The sequence below is a fragment of the Phyllobates terribilis genome, unplaced genomic scaffold (assembly GCF_046119375.1).
Source record: "Phyllobates terribilis strain yellow unplaced genomic scaffold, ASM4611937v1 Scaffold_25__1_contigs__length_18738178, whole genome shotgun sequence".
NCBI lineage: Eukaryota > Metazoa > Chordata > Amphibia > Anura > Dendrobatidae > Phyllobates > Phyllobates terribilis.
The window spans coordinates 6,528,312-6,549,419 of NW_027362785.1; the positions used below are offsets into that span (position 1 = coordinate 6,528,312).

Here is a 21,108-nt window from a genome sequence, read left to right on the forward strand (position 1 = left end):
GGGAGCAGAGGGCCGCGGACAGGAGAAGGGGAGCAGAGGGCCGCGGACAGGAGAAGGGAGCCGAGGCCAGAAGAAGGGGAGCAGAGGGCCGCGGACAGGAGAGGGGAGCCGAGACCAGAAGAAGGGGAGCCGAGGGCCGTGGACAGGAGACGGGAGCCGCGGACAAGAGAGAATCAGGAGACGCTGAGTGCAGGGGTCCTCTGCCAAATGTACATTAGTGTCCCCTCCGTCCGCGGGGGTTCACCAGTCACAGCATATAGCAGGCTGCCACTATAACGAGCGCTGCCCGGTGACAGCCGATCCCATGTGGTCAGTTCCTCCCAGCATGCCCTGGGGCAGGGGCCGCTCAGCAGCCATGTTTTCTTCTCCTGTGTGCTCTCAGGCCGGCGGCGGACTGGAAGGCTCTCCCGCACTCCTCGCACTCGTGCGGCGTCTTGTCCAGGTGCTGCGCCTGGTGACTTTCCAGATCCGTTTCTGTAGTGAAGCAGGTGCCGCAGATCTCGCAGCAGAGTATTACCTCCATGTGACGCTCTGCAGATGGCGGCGGTGATCCCAGCTGGCGGTTACACTTCTTTTCTTTCCGTTTTATTCTTTTTGTCGTCTTCCTTGTGATCGCGGGAACATCAGGGAGCACAAGAGTCACGGAGGCTTCGTCCTCCACCCCCGCAGCGAGGCCGGCGCAGTCTGGGCCACGGTCCGTACCTGAAAGACAACGACAGCGAGATCATCAGTGTCCTGCAGCTCCGGGTGCCACGCAGCTCTAGAGGTGACCGGAGTATACGACGTGCGCCCGCAGCTCTAGACGGGACCGGAGTATACGACGTGCGCCCGCAGCTCTAGACGGGACCGGTGTATACGACGTACGCCCTCAGCTCTAGACGGGACCAGAGTATACGACGTACGCCCGCAGCTCTAGACGGGACCAGAGTATACGACGTGCGCCCTCAGCTCTAGACGGGACCAGAGTATACGACGTACGCCCGCAGCTCTAGACGGGACCAGAGTATACGACGTGCGCCCGCAGCTCTAGACGGGACCGGAGTAGACGACGTGCGCCCGCAGCTCTAGACGTGACAGGAGTAGACGACGTGCGCCCGCAGCTCTAGACGTGACCCGAGTATACGACGTGCGCCCGCAGCTCTAGACGTGACCTGAGTATAAGACGTGCGCCCGCAGCTCTAGAGGTGACCGGAGTATACGACGTGCGCCCGCAGCTCTAGACGGGACCGGAGTATACGACGTGCGCCCGCAGCTCTAGACGTGACCAGAGTATACGACGTGCGCCCGCAGCTCTAGACGGGACCGGTGTATACGACGTACGCCCGCAGCTCTAGACGGGACCAGAGTATACGACGTACGCCCGCAGCTCTAGACGGGACCAGAGTATACGACGTGCGCCCGCAGCTCTAGACGTGACCAGAGTATAAGACGTGCGCCCGCAGCTCTAGACGTGACCGGAGTATACGACGTGCGCCCGCAGCTCTAGACGGGACCGGAGTAGACGACGTGCGCCCGCAGCTCTAGACGTGACCCGAGTATACGACGTGCGCCCGCAGCTCTAGACGTGACCAGAGTATACGACGTGCGCCCGCAGCTCTAGACGTGACCAGAGTATACGACGTGCGCCCGCAGCTCTAGACGTGACCCGAGTATACGACGTGCGCCCGCAGCTCTAGACGGGACCGGTGTATACGACGTACGCCCGCAGCTCTAGACGGGACCGGAGTATACGACGTGCGCCCGCAGCTCTAGACGGGACCGGAGTATACGACGTGCGCCCGCAGCTCTAGATGTGACCAGAGTATACGACGTGCGCCCGCAGCTCTAGACGTGACCGGAGTATACGACGTGCGCCCGCAGCTCTAGATGTGACCAGAGTATACGACGTGCGCCCGCAGCTCTAGATGTGACCAGAGTATACGACGTGCGCCCGCAGCCCTAGACGTGACCGGAGTATACGACGTGCCCCCGCAGCTCTAGACGTGACCGGAGTATACGACGTACGCCCGCAGCTCTAGACGTGACCGGAGTATACGACGTGCGCCCGCAGCTCTAGATGGGACCGGAGTATACGACGTGCGCCCGCAGCTCTAGACGTGACCGGAGTATACGACGTGCGCCCGCAGCTCTAGACGTGACCACTTATGCACACTCTATAGATGTCTCTCTGCAGTCTCGTGTCCCTTCCCCCACAGCTGCACTCTACAATACACCGCTGCTGTCACAGATACCATGAGGCGTCCGCAGAACATCTCGCCGATTCGGTGTCTGCAGAGCACACATTGCATCACAGGATCTCAGCTAAGCTCCTGCTGGTGTAATCAGATGTGCGAGTGCAGCTCTGGATGTGACTAGAGTGGAAAATGACGTAACAGATATCATACATATACCTGTGATGGGGGCGGTCTCTTCCCCCTCGGAGCTCCCGCTGACCCCTCCGACAGATCCTGGAACTTCATTCTCATCTGAATATAAAGAGAATTGTAGGATGAAGCAGCAATATAGCTCCGGGTGTGACCGACAGCAGAAGTGTGAGTGCAGCTCCGGGTGTGACCGACAGCAGAAGTGTGAGTGCAGCTCCGGGTGTGACCGACAGCAGAAGTGTGAGTGCAGCTCCGGGTGTGACCGACAGCAGAAGTGTGAGTGCAGCTCTGGGTGTGACTGGAGTATGAGCCAGGTGGATGCAGCTCCAGATGTGACTGGGGTATGCGCTGTGCATATGCAGCTCCGGGTGTGACATTCATGAGGAAGCCTAAGTAAACCCACTTTGCACTGTTTTACTGATCAGGACACGAAAGATCTTCGGCTCTTACAGTAGGTAACTGCAACCTCAGATGGAGAAGAGGACACCAGGCCAAACTGCAGCAGTGGTGTCAGAAAGTGAGCCACTGAATCAGTAGCTTCACAGTGATGTTTCCAGCCTCTCGCCTTGTTGTGGAGCACGTCGTCCGCTCCTCTTCACAGTGATGTTTCCAGCCTCTCGCCTTGTTGTGGAGCACGTCGTCCGCTCCTCTTCACAGTGATGTTTCCAGCCTCTCGCCTTGTTGTGGAGCACGTCGTCCGCTCCTCTTCACAGTGATGTTTCCAGCCTCTCGCCTTGTTGTGGAGCACGTCGTCCGCTCCTCTTCACAGTGATGTTTCCAGCCTCTCGCCTTGTTGTGGAGCACGTCGTCCGCTCCTCTTCACAGTGATGTTTCCAGCCTCTCGCCTTGTTGTGGAGCACGTCGTCCGCTCCTCTTCACAGTGATGTTTCCAGCCTCTCGCCTTGTTGTGGAGCACGTCGTCCGCTCTTCTTCACAGCGATGTTTCCATCCTCTCGCCTTGTTGTGGAGCACGTCGTCCGCTCCTCTTCACAGCCATGTTTCCAGCCTCTCGCCTTGTGTGTCACGTCGGCCGCTCCTCTTCACAGCCATGTTTCCAGCCTCTCGCCTTGTTGTGTGTCACGTCGGCCGCTCCTCTTCACAGCCATGTTTCCAGCCTCTCGCCTTGTTGTGTGTCACGTCGTCCGCTCCTCTTCACAGTGATGTTTCCAGCCTCTCGCCTTGTTGTGGAGCACGTCGTCCGCTCCTCTTCACAGTGATGTTTCCAGCCTCTCGCCTTGTTGTGGAGCACGTCGTCCGCTCCTCTTCACAGTGATGTTTCCAGCCTCTCGCCTTGTTGTGGAGCACGTCGTCCGCTCCTCTTCACAGTGATGTTTCCAGCCTCTCGCCTTGTTGTGGAGCACGTCGTCCGCTCCTCTTCACAGTGATGTTTCCAGCCTCTCGCCTTGTTGTGGAGCACGTCGTCCGCTCCTCTTCACAGTGATGTTTCCAGCCTCTCGCCTTGTTGTGGAGCACGTCGTCCGCTCCTCTTCACAGTGATGTTTCCAGCCTCTCGCCTTGTTGTGGAGCACGTCGTCCGCTCCTCTTCACAGTGATGTTTCCAGCCTCTCGCCTTGTTGTGTGTCACGTCGGCAGCTCCTCGTCACAGCCATGTTTCCAGCCTCTCGCCTTGTTGTGGAGCACGTCGTCCGCTCCTCTTCACAGTGATGTTTCCAGCCTCTCGCCTTGTTGTGTGTCACGTCGTCCGCTCCTCGTCACAGCCATGTTTCCAGCCTCTCACCTTGTTGTGGAGCACGTCGTCCGCTCCTCTTCACAGTGATGTTTCCAGCCTCTCGCCTTGTTGTGGAGCACGTCGTCCGCTCCTCTTCACAGTGATGTTTCCAGCCTCTCGCCTTGTTGTGGAGCACGTCGTCCGCTCCTCTTCACAGTGATGTTTCCAGCCTCTCGCCTTGTTGTGGAGCACGTCGTCCGCTCCTCTTCACAGTGATGTTTCCAGCCTCTCGCCTTGTTGTGGAGCACGTCGTCCGCTCCTCTTCACAGCGATGTTTCCATCCTCTCGCCTTGTTGTGGAGCACGTCGTCCGCTCCTCTTCACAGCCATGTTTCCAGCCTCTCGCCTTGTGTGTCACGTCGGCCGCTCCTCTTCACAGCCATGTTTCCAGCCTCTCGCCTTGTTGTGAGTCACGTCGGCCGCTCCTCTTCACAGCCATGTTTCCAGCCTCTCGCCTTGTTGTGTGTCACGTCGTCCGCTCCTCTTCACAGTGATGTTTCCAGCCTCTCGCCTTGTTGTGGAGCACGTCGTCCGCTCCTCTTCACAGTGATGTTTCCAGCCTCTCACCTTGTTGTGGAGCACGTCGTCCTCTCCTCTTCACAGTGATGTTTCCAGCCTCTCGCCTTGTTGTGGAGCACGTCGTCCGCTCCTCTTCACAGTGATGTTTCCAGCCTCTCGCCTTGTTGTGGAGCACGTCGTCCGCTCCTCTTCACAGTGATGTTTCCAGCCTCTCGCCTTGTTGTGTGTCACGTCGGCAGCTCCTCGTCACAGCCATGTTTCCAGCCTCTCACCTTGTTGTGGAGCACGTCGTCCGCTCCTCTTCACAGTGATGTTTCCAGCCTCTCGCCTTGTTGTGGAGCACGTCGTCCGCTCCTCTTCACAGTGATGTTTCCAGCCTCTCGCCTTGTTGTGGAGCACGTCGTCCGCTCCTCTTCACAGTGATGTTTCCAGCCTCTCGCCTTGTTGTGGAGCACGTCGTCCGCTCCTCTTCACAGTGATGTTTCCAGCCTCTCGCCTTGTTGTGGAGCACGTCGTCCGCTCCTCTTCACAGTGATGTTTCCAGCCTCATGCCTTGTTGTGGAGCACGTCGTCCGCTCCTCTTCACAGTGATGTTTCCAGCCTCTCGCCTTGTTGTGGAGCACGTCGTCCGCTCCTCTTCACAGTGATGTTTCCAGCCTCTCGCCTTGTTGTGGAGCACGTCGTCCGCTCCTCTTCACAGCCATGTTTCCAGCCTCTCACCTTGTTGTGGAGCACGTCGTCCGCTCCTCTTCACAGTGATGTTTCCAGCCTCGTGCCTTGTTGAGGAGCACGTCGGCCGCTCCTCTTCACAGCCATGTTTCCAGCCTCTCACCTTGTTGTGGAGCACGTCGGCCGCTCCTCTTCACAGTGACGTTTCCAGCCTCTCGCCTGGTTGTGTGTCACGTCGTCCGCTCCTCTTCACAGCGATGTTTCCAGCCTCTCACCTAGTTGTGGAGCACGTCGGCCGCTCCTCTTCACAGCCATGTTTCCAGCCTCTCGCCTTGTTGTGGAGCACGTCGTCCGCTCCTCTTCACAGCCATGTTTCCAGCCTCTCACCTTGTTGAGGAGCGCATCGGCAGCTCCTCTTCACAGCCATGTTTCCAGCCTCTCACCTTGTTGAGGAGCGCGTCGGCAGCTCCTCGTCACAGCTTCTTTCATTGTTGAGATTCCAATCACTGATTTTACAGCATTAATTGTGCAGTAAATGAGTTGGAAACCCAATGCTCCAGGGAACTAAGAGTGTGATGATACCGGACAACGTACAGTGTGGATGTACATAGATAATCTAGCAGTATCCATCTATATATAATGTGAGAAAATGCGCAGACTTTAGCCGTGCAGCCATGGTCTTTTTAGTGTGACAAGACTTTTTCCCTCAACCCTTCCACACAAGCCATCGTGGTTCAGCCTCTTTGTGATGGCACTATCATGATTTTGAACATGTGTGTAACTGAGGCCTTTAGAGTCGGAGCTGTAGCTCTTGGGTTTATTGCACAGTCTGACCTTGGGGTAGATTGGCTGATATGTCCACTCCTGGGAAGATGGAAGATTGTCAGCTGTATTGAATGTTGTCCCGATACAAAAACTGCAGAATGTAAAGTGGGTGTACTTAGTTTTTCTCATGCCTGTATATTTGTTTGGATGCAGCTCTGGATGTGACTGGAGTATACAATGTGTATGTAGCTCTGGATATGACTGGAGGGTATGGATCAGTACACAGGTGTCCGCTCTTGTACCTTACATGTGCACTCTCCTTCACTTTGACACCTTGTGTTGTGATTTTCCAGCTCTGACAACCTACAGTAAATATAAAAAGTCTACACGCCCCTGTTAAAATACCATGTTTTTTTCATGGGGAGGGGGGATTTCTAGAAGAATCATTTTAGAACTTTTTTTTTTCCCATTTAATGCCGCCCATAATCTGCACAAGTCCATTGAGAAAAACTGAAATCATGTTGAAATGAAAATAAAACTACAATAATGTGGTTGCATAAGTGTGCACACCCTCCTATAATTGGGTATGTGGTTGCGCTCAGAATCCGCTGATCACATTTCCCCCATGTTACATAGTGGTCAGTGCTTGGCCGCCGTCATTTACAGTGTTTCTGATTAACCCCAGAGAAAGTGTCGCTGTTCTAGGAGGATTTTCCTGCCATTTTCTGGTCTGTAAACAGCTGACAACACAGCAAAGGATCTCATTGTGAGGATAAGGTATTAAGACATTTCCCAGGCATTAGATCTACAATGGAAACATTACCCAGAACTGGACCGTCCCTCATTGGTGCTGGAGGATGGCAGCAACATTAACAGATCTGCAGGAATTTCTGGCCAGTCCTTGTTGTCACATGCAGGACACAACCATCTCTCGTATTCTTCTTATCTCCGGCCTGTGGGGTTGGAGGCAACACGGAAGCCATTTTTTACAAAGGCAAACATCCAGGCCCGGCCTTGTTCTGCCTAAACCTCCATCATGTCGGCCAGAAGCAGGAATCGTGTTCTGTCTGAGACCGAGGGGGGAGTGTTAATTCCAAAAGGTGCAAAGCTGACATCGGTCATCACCAGAAGATCACCATGCCCACAGTGGGGCATGGTGGGGGCAGCATTGTGCTCTGGGGCTGTTTTTCGGTAGCTGGAACTGGGGTTTAGACAAGGGGGAGGGGGATTATGGACAGAACAAAACAATTTTACATCAGAACCTTCCGGTCTTTGATAAAAAGCTGAATTTCACCTTTCAGGTACAACGACACTGAGCGACCTCCAAATCACCAAGAGAATGGCTTCTCCAGAAGAATATGGAATTTCTGGATCGGCCGAGCGTGAGACCAGACCTGAAACCAAAGGACAATATGTGGTGACCTGAAGAGGGCGCTGTACACAGGAGATGTCCCCACAATCTGACAGATATGGAGCTGCTGCAAGGAGGAGCAGGCAAAGATCACCAATTCTAGATGTTCCATGTGATAGACCCCGACCAAGAAATTCACAGGGGAGCTGCAGCAAAGTAATAAAGTAAGGGTGTGAAGATTTATGCAACCGCACTTTTTCCACCCAAACAGATTTCATTTAAATGTGTCAATGGATTTGTACAGATTATGGGCGACACTAAAAAGTGAGAAAAGTTCTGAAATGATTCTTCTTGGTAGGATAAAAAAACCTGGGATTTTATCAGGGGTGTGTAGACTTTTCATATCCACTGTAGGGATAGAAAGTCAGTGATGTGTGTAGCGGATCAGCGGCAATCACCCAATTCTTTGTGACTCGTTACCTCCTCTCCTGACTTTGCAGAGGATGTTGGCGATCTTGGTGGGGCGCCCGCTCCGGGGACGGGAGGAGATGGTGTTGAAGGTCTTCCACTTGTAGATGATCTGCCGGACGGTGGATCGGTGCAGGTTACACACTTTGCTGATGGTTTTGTAGCCTTTCCCGGCCTCGTGGGCCTCCACCACCTTCCTCCGCACCTCGTCGGAGATCTCCTTGGATCGGGGCATGGTTGCTGGAGGAGACCCGCGTAGTACTAAGCGTTGGATGGCAGAACGGCTGCACCTGGGAAAATCAGCGCCACAGTCCTCGCCCGGACTACAGCGATTCCATCACCTGCGGAGACTCAACAATAAGAAAAAACTTAGTATTCTGCAGCTTTATGCATCAAGACATAAAAATGATCCTTAGAAAGTCTTAAAATTAGATAAATCTGAGGTGAAGAACAACACATTGCATCGTGTCTTTACCAAAAACTGGGCCAAAAAGCCGAAGCCTTGAGTAAGAAAGTAAGTACACCCATACTACCCTCCATAGGAATGAAGAGAGCAAGAAGCAGCCGGGTGCTGCCAATCACATCCATGGTCATTTCTCCACCAGTGTGAGCACCGCTATAAAAGCAGAAGTTCGGTAGTTTGCTGGTCTGGAGCATTCAGGCGAGTGTTACCACAATGCCAATGGGGAGAGACATCAGCACTGGTCTTAGAGAAGCGACTGTTGCCATTTATAGACAATCTGGAGGCCACCAGTCTGCAGTGAGAAAGGTTAAATCTTTCCAGGAATGGACGTCCCAGAAAATTCACCCCAAGGTCAGACCATGCAATAAACCCAAGAGCTACAGCTCAGTCTCTAAAGGCCTGTTAGGTTATTAAATAATTAACTTACAGCTTTGATGGATGGGTCGGAGGCGAAAGCCTCATCTTTCTATAAATAATATGGCAGCACGGATAAAATTTGGAAGCTACAAGATTTCTGCTCTTTGGATACACAAGACCGGAGTGAAGATGTTTGGCCATAATGCCGAATTTGGGAAAAAAAATTTGCACAAACAATCTCCTTGTAAGGCTATGTGCACACGATGCAGAAATGAAGCAGAAAATTTCTGCATCATTTCTGCATCTCCCTGGCAGAAAAAACGCATGCAGATTGTGCATGCGTTTTTCCTGCAGAATACATGCGGATCCACATGCAGATTCACATGCGTTTCCGCATGCAGATTGACAAGCGCTTTCCAGGCGATTTTAACATCACCTGGAAAGTGCTTGACAACTAGGTCACACTATATAAATCCATGCAAACAGCATGGATTTATATAGTGTGACCCGAGAGAGTGTATATACTTACCTCCGATGGTCCGCGCTGTCCTGCTCACTCCGTTCTCCCGGCTGCCGGCAACTTTGAATTGAAAGACCTGCCGACGTCAGCGTCACGTGACCCGTCACATGACTCTGACGTCACCGCAGGTCCTACAACTCACTGCAAGTGCCGGGAAGCAAGCAGGAGCGCTGCGCGGGCCGACAGACGGTAAGTATATATATATTTTTTATTTTATTCTTGTTTTTACAGCTTTTTTAATGGTACCTGGGTGTGGATGAGAGTCTCCTGTCCTCCACACCCGGGTACCATCTGCACATTAGAACGCACCAATTACGCAAGTACAGATGCAGTCTTGCGGAATTGGCGTGTTCTAATGCAAGTCAATGGCGGCGAAAACGCCGCGTTTCCGCAAAATTAAATGACATGCTGCGGATATTTGAGCGCAGCGTTTACGCTGCGGAAAAATCCGCATCATGGGCACAGCACATGCGGATTTCCATTGGGGAACATTGCTTCCCTTCTACCATGCGTTTTTCATGCGTTTCCGCGGCGTTTACGCAACTGCAAAAACGCCGCGGAAACGCATGAAATACGCATCGTGTGAACTCAGCCTAACTAAGTTCAACACAGCGCTGCAGGGGGGATCGGGGATTCTCTGCAGCCACAGGACCCGGGAACATTGCGATTGCTGAGTCAACCGGAGTCAGGCCGGGCCAGAAGACGGAGCCCGGCCGGGCCAGAAGACGGAGCCCGGCAGGGCCAGAAGACGGAGCCCGGCCGGGCCAGAAGACGGAGCCCGGCCGGGCCAGAAGACGGAGCCCGGCCGAACCTGGGCGACGTAACAAGTGAGCAGCAAAGTAACATCAGAACGGCTGAGAAAGAAAACAACGGCCAAGTCATGTGCACACCAACACAGAGGCTGTGAGGGGCCACAAGAGAGCGGAGCGGGAAGCGTTCGGAGGGGGGAGGGTGTCTTGGCACAAGAGAGCGGCACGGGAAGACATGCGGGGGGGCCACAAGTCAGCGGATCGGGAAAAGGAGTGCGGGAAGGGGCCACAAGAGAGCGGAGCAGGAAGGCATGTGGGGGGGAGGGGGGAGAGCGGAGTGGGAAGGCGTGTGGGGGGAGGGGGGAGAGCGGAGCGGGAAGGCGTGTGGGGGGGGAGGGGGGAGAGCGGAGCGGGAAGGCGTGTGGGGGGGAGGGGGGAGAGCGGAGCGGGAAGGCGTGTGGGGGGGGAGGGGGGAGAGCGGAGCGGGAAGGCGTGTGGGGGGGGAGGGGGGAGAGCGGAGCGGGAAGGCGTGTGGGGGGGAGGGGGGAGAGCGGAGCGGGAAGGCGTGTGGGGGGGAGGGGGGAGAGCGGAGCGGGAAGGCGTGTGGGGGGGGAGGGGGGAGAGCGGAGCGGGAAGGCGTGTGGGGGGGAGAGGGGAGAGCGGAGCGGGAAAGTGTGTGGGGGGGGAGCGGAGCGGGAAGGCGTGTGGGGGGGAGGGGGGAGAGCGGAGCGGGAAGGCGTGTGGGGGGGGAGGGGGGAGAGCGGAGCGGGAAAGTGTGTGGGGGGGGAGCGGAGCGGGAAGGCGTGTGGGGGGGAGGGGGGAGAGCGGAGCGGGAAGGCGTGTGGGGGGGAGAGGGGAGAGCGGAGCGGGAAGGCGTGTGGGGGGAGGGGAGAGCGGAGCGGGAAGGCGTGTGGGGGGGGAGGGGGGAGAGCGGAGTGGGAAGGCGTGTGTGGGGGGGAGGGGGGAGAGCGGAGCGGGAAGGCGTGTGGGGGGGAGAGGGAAGAGCGGAGCGGGAAGGCGTGTGTGGGGGGGGAGGGGGGAGAGCGGAGCGGGAAGGCGTGTGGGGGGGGAGGGGGGAGGGGGGAGAGCGGAGCGGGAAGGGTGTGGGGGGAGGGGGGAGAGCGGAGCGGGAAGGGTGTGGGGGGGAGGGGGGAGAGCGGAGCGGGAAGGCGTGTGGGGGGGAGAGGGGAGAGCGGAGCGGGAAGGCGTGTGGGGGGGAGGGGGGAGAGCGGAGCGGGAAGGCGTGTGGGGGGGAGGGGGGAGAGCGGAGCGGGAAGGCGTGTGGGGGGGAGGGGGGAGAGCGGAGCGGGAAGGCGTGTGGGGGGGAGGGGGGAGAGCGGAGCGGGAAGGCGTGTGGGGGGAGAGCGGAGCGGGAAGGCGTGTGGGGGGGAGGGGGGAGAGCGGAGCGGGAAGGCGTGTGGGGGGGGAGGGGGGAGAGCGGAGTGGGAAGGCATGTGGGGGGGGGGAGCGGAGCGGGAAGGCGTGTGGGGGGGAGGGGGGAGAGCGGAGCGGGAAGGCGTGTGGGGGGGGAGGGGGGAGAGCGGAGCGGGAAGGCGTGTGGGGGGGGAGGGGGGAGAGCGGAGTGGGAAGGCATGTGGGGGGGGGGGAGCGGAGCGGGAAGGCGTGTGGGGGGGGAGAGGGGAGAGCGGAGCGGGAAGGCGTGTGTGGGGGGGGAGGGGGGAGAGCGGAGCGGGAAGGCGTGTGGGGGGGAGAGGGAAGAGCGGAGCGGGAAGGCGTGTGTGGGGGGGAGGGGGGAGAGCGGAGCGGGAAGGCGTGTGGGGGGGGAGGGGGGAGGGGGGAGAGCGGAGCGGGAAGGGTGTGGGGGGGGAGGGGGGAGAGCGGAGCGGGAAGGCGTGTGGGGGGGGGAGAGGGGAGAGCGGAGCGGGAAGGCGTGTGGGGGGGAGAGCGGAGCGGGAAGGCGTGTGGGGGGGAGGGGGGAGAGCGGAGCGGGAAGGCGTGTGGGGGGGAGGGGGGAGAGCGGAGCGGGAAGGCGTGTGGGGGGGAGGGGGGAGAGCGGAGCGGGAAGGCGTGTGGGGGGGAGGGGGGAGAGCGGAGTGGGAAGGCGTGTGGGGGGAGGGGGGAGAGCGGAGCGGGAAGGCGTGTGGGGGGGGAGGGGGGAGAGCGGAGCGGGAAAGCGTGTGGGGGGGGAGAGGGGAGAGCGGAGCGGGAAGGCGTGTGGGGGGGGAGGGGGGAGAGCGGAGCGGGAAGGCGTGTGGGGGGGGAGGGGGGAGAGCGGAGTGGGAAGGGTGTGGGGGGAGAGGGGGGAGAGCGGAGCGGGAAGGCGTGTGGGGGGGAGGGGGGAGAGCGGAGCGGGAAGGCGTGTGGGGGGAGGGGGGAGAGCGGAGCGGGAAAGTGTGTGGGGGGGGAGAGGGGAGAGCGGAGCGGGAAGGCGTGTGGGGGGGAGAGGGGAGAGCGGAGCGGGAAGGCGTGTGGGGGGGGAGGGGGGAGAGCGGAGCGGGAAGGCGTGTGGGGGGGGGAGGGGGGAGAGCGGAGCGGGAAGGCGTGTGGGGGGGAGGGGGGAGAGCGGAGCGGGAAGGCGTGTGGGGGGGAGAGGGGAGCGGGAAGGCGTGTGGGGGGGAGAGGGGAGCGGGAAGGCGTGTGGGGGGGAGAGGGGAGCGGGAAGGCGTGTGGGGGGGAGGGGGGAGAGCGGAGCGGGAAAGCGTGTGGGGGGGAGAGCGGAGCGGGAAAGCGTGTGGGGGGAGAGCGGAGCGGGAAGGCGTGTGGGGGGGAGGGGGGAGAGCGGAGCGGGAAGGCGTGTGGGGGGGAGGGGGGAGAGCGGAGCGGGAAGGCGTGTGGGGGGGGAGGGGGGAGAGCGGAGTGGGAAGGGTGTGGGGGGGGAGGGGGGAGAGCGGAGCGGGAAGGCGTGTGGGGGGGAGGGGGGAGAGCGGAGCGGGAAGGCGTGTGGGGGGAGGGGGGAGAGCGGAGCGGGAAAGTGTGTGGGGGGGGAGAGGGGAGAGCGGAGCGGGAAGGCGTGTGGGGGGGAGAGGGGAGAGCGGAGCGGGAAGGCGTGTGGGGGGGGAGGGGGGAGAGCGGAGCGGGAAGGCGTGTGGGGGGGGGAGGGGGGAGAGCGGAGCGGGAAGGCGTGTGGGGGGGAGGGGGGAGAGCGGAGCGGGAAGGCGTGTGGGGGGGAGAGGGGAGCGGGAAGGCGTGTGGGGGGGAGAGGGGAGCGGGAAGGCGTGTGGGGGGGAGGGGGGAGAGCGGAGCGGGAAAGCGTGTGGGGGGGAGAGCGGAGCGGGAAAGCGTGTGGGGGGGGAGCGGAGCGGGAAGGCGTGTGGGGGGGAGGGGGGAGAGCGGAGCGGGAAGGCGTGTGGGGGGGAGGGGGGAGAGCGGAGCGGGAAGGCGTGTGGGGGGGAGGGGGGAGAGCGGAGCGGGAAGGCGTGTGGGGGGGAGGGGGGAGAGCGGAGCTGGAAGGCGTGTGGGGGGGAGAGAGGAGCGGGAAGGCGTGTGGGGGGGAGGGGGGAGAGCGGAGCGGGAAAGCGTGTGGGGGGGAGAGCGGTGCGGGAAAGCGTGTGGGGGGGGAGCGGAGCGGGAAGGCGTGTGGGGGAGAGGGGGGAGAGCGGAGCGGGAAAGCGTGTGGGGGAGAGGGGGGAGAGCGGAGCGGGAAAGCGTGTGTGGGGGGGAGCGGAGCGGGAAGGCGTGTGGGGGGGAGGGGGGAGAGCGGAGCGGGAAGGCGTGTGGGGGGGAGGGGGGAGAGCGGAGCGGGAAGGCGTGTGGGGGGGAGGGGGGAGAGCGGAGCGGGAAGGCGTGTGGGGGGGGAGGGGGGAAAGCGTGTGGGGGGGGCGGAGCGGGAAGGCGTGTGGGGGAGAGGGGGGAGAGCGGAGCGGGAAGGCGTGTGGGGGGGAGAGCGGAGCGGGAAGGCGTGTGGGGGGGAGGGGGGAGAGCGGAGCGGGAAAGCGTGTGGGGGGGAGAGCGGAGCGGGAAAGCGTGTGGGGGGGAGAGCGGAGCGGGAAAGCGTGTGGGGGGGAGAGCGGAGCGGGAAAGCGTGTGGGGGGGAGAGCGGAGCGGGAAAGCGTGTGGGGGGGGGAGCGGAGCGGGAAGGCGTGTGGGGGAGAGGGGGGAGAGCGGAGCGGGAAGGCGTGTGGGGGAGAGGGGGGAGAGCGGAGCGGGAAGGCGTGTGGGGGAGAGGGGGGAGAGCGGAGCGGGAAGGCGTGTGGGTGGGAGAGCGGATCGGGAAGGCGTGTGGGGGGGAGGGGGGAGAGCGGAGCGGGAAAGCGTGTGGGGGGGAGGGGGGAGAGCGGAGCGGGAAAGCGTGTGGGGGGGGAGAGCGGAGCGGGAAAGCGTGTGGGGGGGGGAGCGGAGCGGGAAGGCGTGTGGGGGAGAGGGGGGAGAGCGGAGCGGGAAAGCGTGTGGGGGAGAGGGGGGAGAGCGGAGCGGGAAGGCGTGTGGGGGGGAGAGCGGAGCGGGAAGGCGTGTGGGGGGGAGGGGGGAGAGCGGAGCGGGAAAGCGTGTGTGGGGGGAGCGGAGCGGGAAGGTGTGTGGGGGGGGGGGAACCCATAAGAGAGCGGAGTGGGACAGCTGTCCAGAGAAGCACCACTGCAGGCTGCACAGCTGCGGCACAGGGGTGTACTCACTTTTAACTCCGCAGCCTCTGCATATAATTGCCCGCAGTCACCCGTCCTGCGCATCATCTCAGGCTGCAGCTTCCTGTAACGACCAGAGGTTTATTCCATCCAGATAACTCAGAGGGTGTACTCACTTCTCACAACTGTAAAATGCTCAGAAGTCACATGACTTGTGTGTGTGTATAGATATATTACACACACGTCATGTGATCACTATATACATACATCTACACAACAATCACATGACCTCTATGTACATGTGTATAGCTATATAATGATCACAGGTATACACACACACAGGTCATGTGATCACTATACACACACACACACACACACACACACACACACACACACACACACACAAACACAGGTCATGTGATCACTATACATACATACATATATATATATATATATATATATATATATATATATATATATATATATATATATATATATATATATATATATATATATATACACACACACACAGGTCATGTGATCACTATACACACACACAAACACACAGGTCATGTGATCACTATACACACACACACACAGGTCATGTGATCATTATACACACACACACAGGTCATGTGATCACTATATATACATATATACACACACACACAGGTCATGTGATCACTATATATACATATATATATATATATATATATATATATATATACACAGGTCATGTGATCACTATATATACATATATATATATACACACACAGGTCATGTGATCACTATATATACATATATATATACACACAGGTCATGTGATCACTATATATACATATATACACACACAGGTCATGTGATCACTATATATACATATATATACACACAGGTCATGTGATCACTATATATACATATATATATATATATACACACAGGTCATGTGATCACTATATATACATATATTTTTGGTGTTTAAGCCAAAAATAAAGAGGAAGGTGGTTTTGGTACCTGCGGGCATCGCTGGTTTCAACCCAGCTACCTTTGTGAAATTTTGGGCAATGTATCTGAATGGAGCAGTCTAATTACTAGTAAAATATCTGTACATACAATTTTTCAATAAACCAGATTATTTATGTGTAATGCTGATGTATAAAGCTATGGGAGAGAAGCATCCTGAAAATAGGTTTGGGTACGGGTGGCATTTCCAAAAGTTTGAGCCACAGGGTGGATGTTTAGGACTAAAATGCACAGAGCGAAGACATTAAAATGTATATAGATGGCGGCATATACAGCAAGCAGAGGAATTAGGAAGGAGAAGAGCATGTAGCAGTGAGTTGAGTCGGGAGGGCGGAGCATTGGATGGCGGCATATACAGCAAGCGGAGAAACTGCCTAATTCCTCTGCTTGCTGTGTATGCCGCCATCTGGTGCTCTGCTCTCCTGATTCAACTCACTGAACTCTCCTCTTGATATTTCTGCTCTATCTGTCCCTTTCCACTCAATACTCACATATGTCTGTCCTTTGCCCACTGTAGATTTTATCTGATGTTTAGAGGCGCTAAACTGCAGAGCCTGCAGAGTCCTATCCCTGTCTTTGATCACCCAGCCATCTCCTGGTGAGATGACCAGCTGCTAATTTAGCCACAAGCAGCTCCCACAATGCCCCACACCTGATGGTTTAGTGTGCTGTATATATTTAGAAGCTCCTTAAGGGGTGCACGCGTGCTGGGTTGTGCACGCGTCTTCTTGTGCAAAGTGGCTTCGGAGATAAGTGGCAGGTATTTCAGAGGCATTTAGTCGGGGCAGGAGTCAGGTAACAAACACTTTGATCACTTACTCTCTTTTAACTATGTTTCTGTTAGCTCTCACTTTTTCCTCTATAGTCCTCCACTTTCTAGTAGCCCCCCAAATCCCTACACCTAGTAAGAAACTCTTCATCTCTCCCTCCATCCTCCCCATTCATCTCACCTCCTCCTCAAAATTATTCATCAACATTCAATCCTGGATCTCCAAACACAGACAGCCACCTCATGCTCTCTCTTCCTCCCACCTGCTAACACTTTCTCTGCTCCTCCTCACTGCTGGAGATATCTCTCCAAATCCTGGTCCTCCTCGCCATATCCCCACAGTTACTTCTACCTCCTATCCACGGACCCTCCACAAACTGTCGCAACCCTTCTAACCTCATACCCATCCAACTAATCCCCACTTCCTCAGTTGCTCTAACAGGAGCTCTATGGAACGCTCGCTCCGTCTGCAACAAACTTTCCTACATCCACGACCTTTTCATTACTAACAAACTTTCCTTCCTCGCCATCACCGAAACCTGGCTCACCCCCTCTGACACAGCCTCCCCAGCTGCACTTTCATATGGCGGACTCCACCTTTCCCACACCCCCCGCCCCAACGGCAAACATGGCTGAGGCGTAGGTTTTCTCCTGTAAGATACCTGCGCTTTCACCCAAATATCACTGCCACCCTCTGTTACACTCCCCTCCTTTGAGGTGCACTGTGTGCGCATCTATTCCCCCTCCAACCTCCAACTGGCCGTCATTTACCGACTCCCAGGGCTAGCCACCACTCTCTTAGACCACTTCACCACCTGGCTGCTTCACTTCCTTTCCACTGACATCCCCACTATCATAATGGGTGACTTCAACATCCCCATTGACACTTCCCACTTGTCTGTCTCTAAGCTTCTATCCCTCACTTCCTCTTTCGGCCTTGCTCAATGGTCTTCGGCAGCTACTCATAAAGATGGCCACACACTGGACCTTATCTTCACCAGCCTCTGTTCCCTGTCTAACCTCTCTAACTCACCCCTCCCTCTTTCTGACCATAACCTCCTCACATTCTCTACCCTCTCCTCTCCAGGTCCACAATCCCCACTCCACAAACTTACACACGCTCGCAGAAACCTCAAATACCTTAACCTACACTCACTCTCTGAATCCCTCCTCCCTCTTACAAACATAAATTCCTTACACGATTCAGATGTTGCTGCCGCTTTATATAACACCACAATAGCTGCAGCTCTCGACTCTATTGCCCCTCCCACACATACCAAACCTCGCACAATCAACAGGCAACCCTGGCACACCAAACTTACTGAAGAACTGCGACGGGCCTCCAGGGTTGCGGAGAGGAGATGGAAAAGGTCTCACTCCATCGAGCACTTCATCGCATTCAAACAATCCATCACTATCTTCAAGTCCGCACTCACTACAGCAAAACAAACCTACTTCTCATCTCCTCCCTGTCTCACAACCCTAAACAGCTATTTAACACTTTCAATTCTCTCCTTCGTCCCCCAGCACCTCCTCCCTCTTCTCTCATCTCAGCTGAAGACTTAGTGTCAATCTTCTGCTTGAAGAAAGAGGCAATCAGACAAAGCTTTTGCCTAAAGTCCGCACAACCCCTCCTCATATCTACTCAACCCTCCTCCTCCAAACCTCACTTCTCCACCATTACAGAAGGTCAAGTCTCCTCTTTACTCTCCAAATCACACCTCACCACCTGCGAACTTGACCCAATCCCATTCCACCTCATCCCTAACCTTACCACAGTCTTCATCCCAACCCTAACCCACCTCTTCAACCTGTCACTAACAACAGGTGTCTTCCCCTCATGTTTCAAACATGCCGCAATCACACCCATACTCTCTGACTAGCTACCGCCCCATATCACTTCTCCCCTTTGCCTCAAAACTACTAGAACAACATGTCCACCTTGAACTGTCCTCCCACCTCTCCTCCTGTTCCCTCTTCGACCGCCTGCAATCTGGCTTCCGACTGCATCACTCGACTGAAACTGCCCTGACCAAAGTCACCAACGACCTACTAACTGCCAAATCCAAGCGACACTACTCCATCCTCCTCCTTCTGGACCTGTCATCTGCCTTCGACACAGTGGACCATTCCTTCTTACTACAGACTCTCTCATCTCTTGGCATCACAGACTTGGCCCTATCTTGGATCTCCTCATACTTAACAAACAGGACATTCAGTGTCTCCCACTCACGCACCACCTCCTCATCTCGCCCCCTATCTGTCGGTGTCCCCCAAGGTTCAGTTCTAGGACCTCTGCTCTTCTCCATCTACACCTTTGGCCTGGGACAGCTCATAGAGTCTCACAGCTTTCAGTATCACCTCTGTGCTAATGACACACAGATCTACCTCTCTGGACCCGATATCTCCTCCCTACTAACCAGAATCCCACAATGTCTGTGCGCCATCTCATCCTTCTTCTCTGCTAGACTTCTAAAACTCAACATGGATAAAACAGAGTTCATCATCTTTCCACCCTCTCATTCATATGCCCCATCTGACCTATCCATCCACGTCAATGGCTGTTCACTCTCCCCAGTCCCACAAGCTCGCTGCCTTGGGGTAACCCTGGACTCTGAACTCTTCTTCAAACCACATTTCCAAGCCCTTTCCACTTCCTGCCAGCTCCAACTCAAAAATATCTCCCGCATCCGCATATTCCTCAACCATGAATCTGCAAAAACACTAGTGCACGCCCTCATCATCTCCCGCCTCGACTACTGCAACCTCCTGCTCTGTGGCCTCCCCTCTAACACTCTTGCGCCCCTTCAATCTATCCTAAACTCTGCTGCTCGACTAATCCACATGGCCCCCCGCTATTCCCCAGCCTCCCCCCTCTGTCAATCCCTTCACTGGCTCCCCATTGCCCAGAGAATCCAGTTCAAAACCCTAACCATGGCATACAAAGCCATTCACAACCTGTCTCCTCCATATATCTCCGACCTAGTCTCCTGGTACTTACCTGCACGCAACCTCCGATCCTCACAAGATCTCCTTCTCTACTCCCCTCTTATCTCCTCTTCCTGTGCATCGTCCCTACTCTGGAACTCTGTACCCCAACACATCAGACTCTCGCCTACCATGGAAGCCTTCAAAAGAAACCTGAAGACCTACCTCTTCCGACAAGCCTACAACCTGCAGTAACCACCGCTCCACCATACCGCTGCACGACCAGCTCTACCCTCACCCACTGTATCCTCACCCATCCCTTGTACACTGTGAGCCCTCGCGGGCAGGGTCCTCGCTCCACCATACCGCTGCACGACCAGCTCTACCCTCACCTACTGTATCCTCACCCATCCCCTGTAGATTGTGTGCCCTCGCGGGCAGGGTCCTCGCTCCACCACACCGCTGCACGACCAGCTCTCCCCTCACCTACTGTATCCTCACCCATCCCTTGTAGACTGTGAGCCCTCGCGGGCAGGGTCCTCGCTCCACCATACCGCTGCACGACCAGCTCTACCCTCACCTACTGTATCCTCACCCATCGCCTGTAGACTGTGAGCCCTCGCGGGCAGGGTCCTCGCTCCACCACACCGCTGCACGACCAGCTCTACCCCCACCTACTGTATCCTCACCCATCCCTTGTAGACTGTGAGCCCTCGCGGGCAGGGTCCTCGCTCCACCATACCGCTGTACGACCAGCTCTACCACCACCTACTGTATCCTCACCCATCCCTAGTAGACTGTGAGCCCTCGCGGGCAGGGTCCTCGCTCCACCATACCGCTGCACGACCAGCTCTACCCCCACCTACTGTATCCTCACCCATCCCTTATAGGTTGTGAGCCCTCGCGGGCAGGGTCCTCGCTCCACCATACCGCTGCACGACCAGCTCTACCCCCACCTACTGTATCCTCACCCATCCCTTATAGGTTGTGAGCCCTCGCGGGCAGGGTCCTCACTCCTCCTGTACCAGTCGCTGACTTATTTTGTTAAGATTATGTAAATGTTTTTGCTATGTATACCCCTATCACATGTAAAGCGCCATGGAATAAATGGCGCTATAATAATAATAAATAGTAATAAATAGTAATATATACACAACAATCACATGACCTCTATGTACATGTGTGTAGCTATATAATGATCACAGGTATACGCACACACAGGTCATGTGATCACTATACACACACACACACACACACACACACACACACAGGTCATGTGATCACTATATATACACATGTATATACACACACAGGTCATGTGATCACTATATATACATGTATACACATATACACACACACACACACGTCATGTGATCAGTATATATGCTGTCACTAGCACACACAGTATCCCTCCTCACCACAGACCTGCAGGCCGGAGCCGCCAGCACCATGAGTGGAGAGGAGTCCGGTGCTTCTGCCCCACAGGAGGCGGCCGCGGAGGTTGCTGGGACATGTAGTGCTCTCCCCGAGCTCACAGCAGCCACGACTCAGTGTAAGAAGGGACCTGCGGTGACGTCACCACCACGTGACTGAGTGGGCGGAGCTATTACTGTTATGGAATGCCGAAAATGCGGCCACACGTGAGAAGCGGCAGCGAGGCCGCTGTGTACGGGCGCCGGGAGAGGGGGCGCCGGGAGAAGGGGCGCCGGTGACATCCTCCTCTGCTCCGTCACTCAATGTTTGTTGTTTGGGTCACGACTAATCTCCAGTGTGCGGCGGATTATTACTATATAACCTTATACAGAACCTGATATGATGTTACAGCAGATTGTATTACTTTATAGAATTCCTGTTGCTTTTTAGGCTGATATGGCTGCAAGCAGTTGGGCCCAGCACTCCCCGCCTGTCACCCGCGCCCC

The 21,108-nt window shown here is 56.6% G+C and overlaps 1 protein-coding gene across 6 annotated transcripts; it reads right to left on the bottom strand.

Moving 5' to 3' along the window:
- Positions 1-103: 103 nt before the first annotated feature.
- Positions 104-20,868, bottom strand: LOC141176338 (uncharacterized). Of its 6 annotated transcripts, none has more exons than XM_073660278.1 (5): positions 20,615-20,858; positions 14,524-14,596; positions 7,876-8,204; positions 2,391-2,465; positions 104-702 (listed from the first exon to the last, which is right to left on the bottom strand). In XM_073660278.1, exons 3-5 carry the CDS (start codon positions 8,096-8,098, stop codon positions 347-349), a joined length of 654 nt encoding a protein of 217 aa, XP_073516379.1. In that variant the 5' UTR covers positions 8,099-8,204; positions 14,524-14,596; positions 20,615-20,858; the 3' UTR covers positions 104-346. The 6 variants fall into 6 exon arrangements, with proteins under 6 accessions (XP_073516379.1, XP_073516380.1, XP_073516381.1 ...); XM_073660279.1 differs by having other exon boundaries at positions 7,876-8,213; XM_073660280.1 differs by having other exon boundaries at positions 20,608-20,858.
- Between the last annotated feature and the right edge of the window lie 240 nt (positions 20,869-21,108).

Coding starts and splice junctions, on each gene's coding strand:
- LOC141176338 (XM_073660282.1), bottom strand. CDS start 8,098: ATGCCCCGATCCAAGGAGATCTCCGACGAGGTGCGGAGGAAGGTGGTG. Junction 2,466..7,875: donor CTGCAAAGTCAGGAGAGGAG/GTAACGAGTCAC, acceptor CTTTATATTCAG/ATGAGAATGAAGTTCCAGGA. Junction 703..2,390: donor AGAGACCGCCCCCATCACAG/GTATATGTATGA, acceptor GTTGTCTTTCAG/GTACGGACCGTGGCCCAGAC.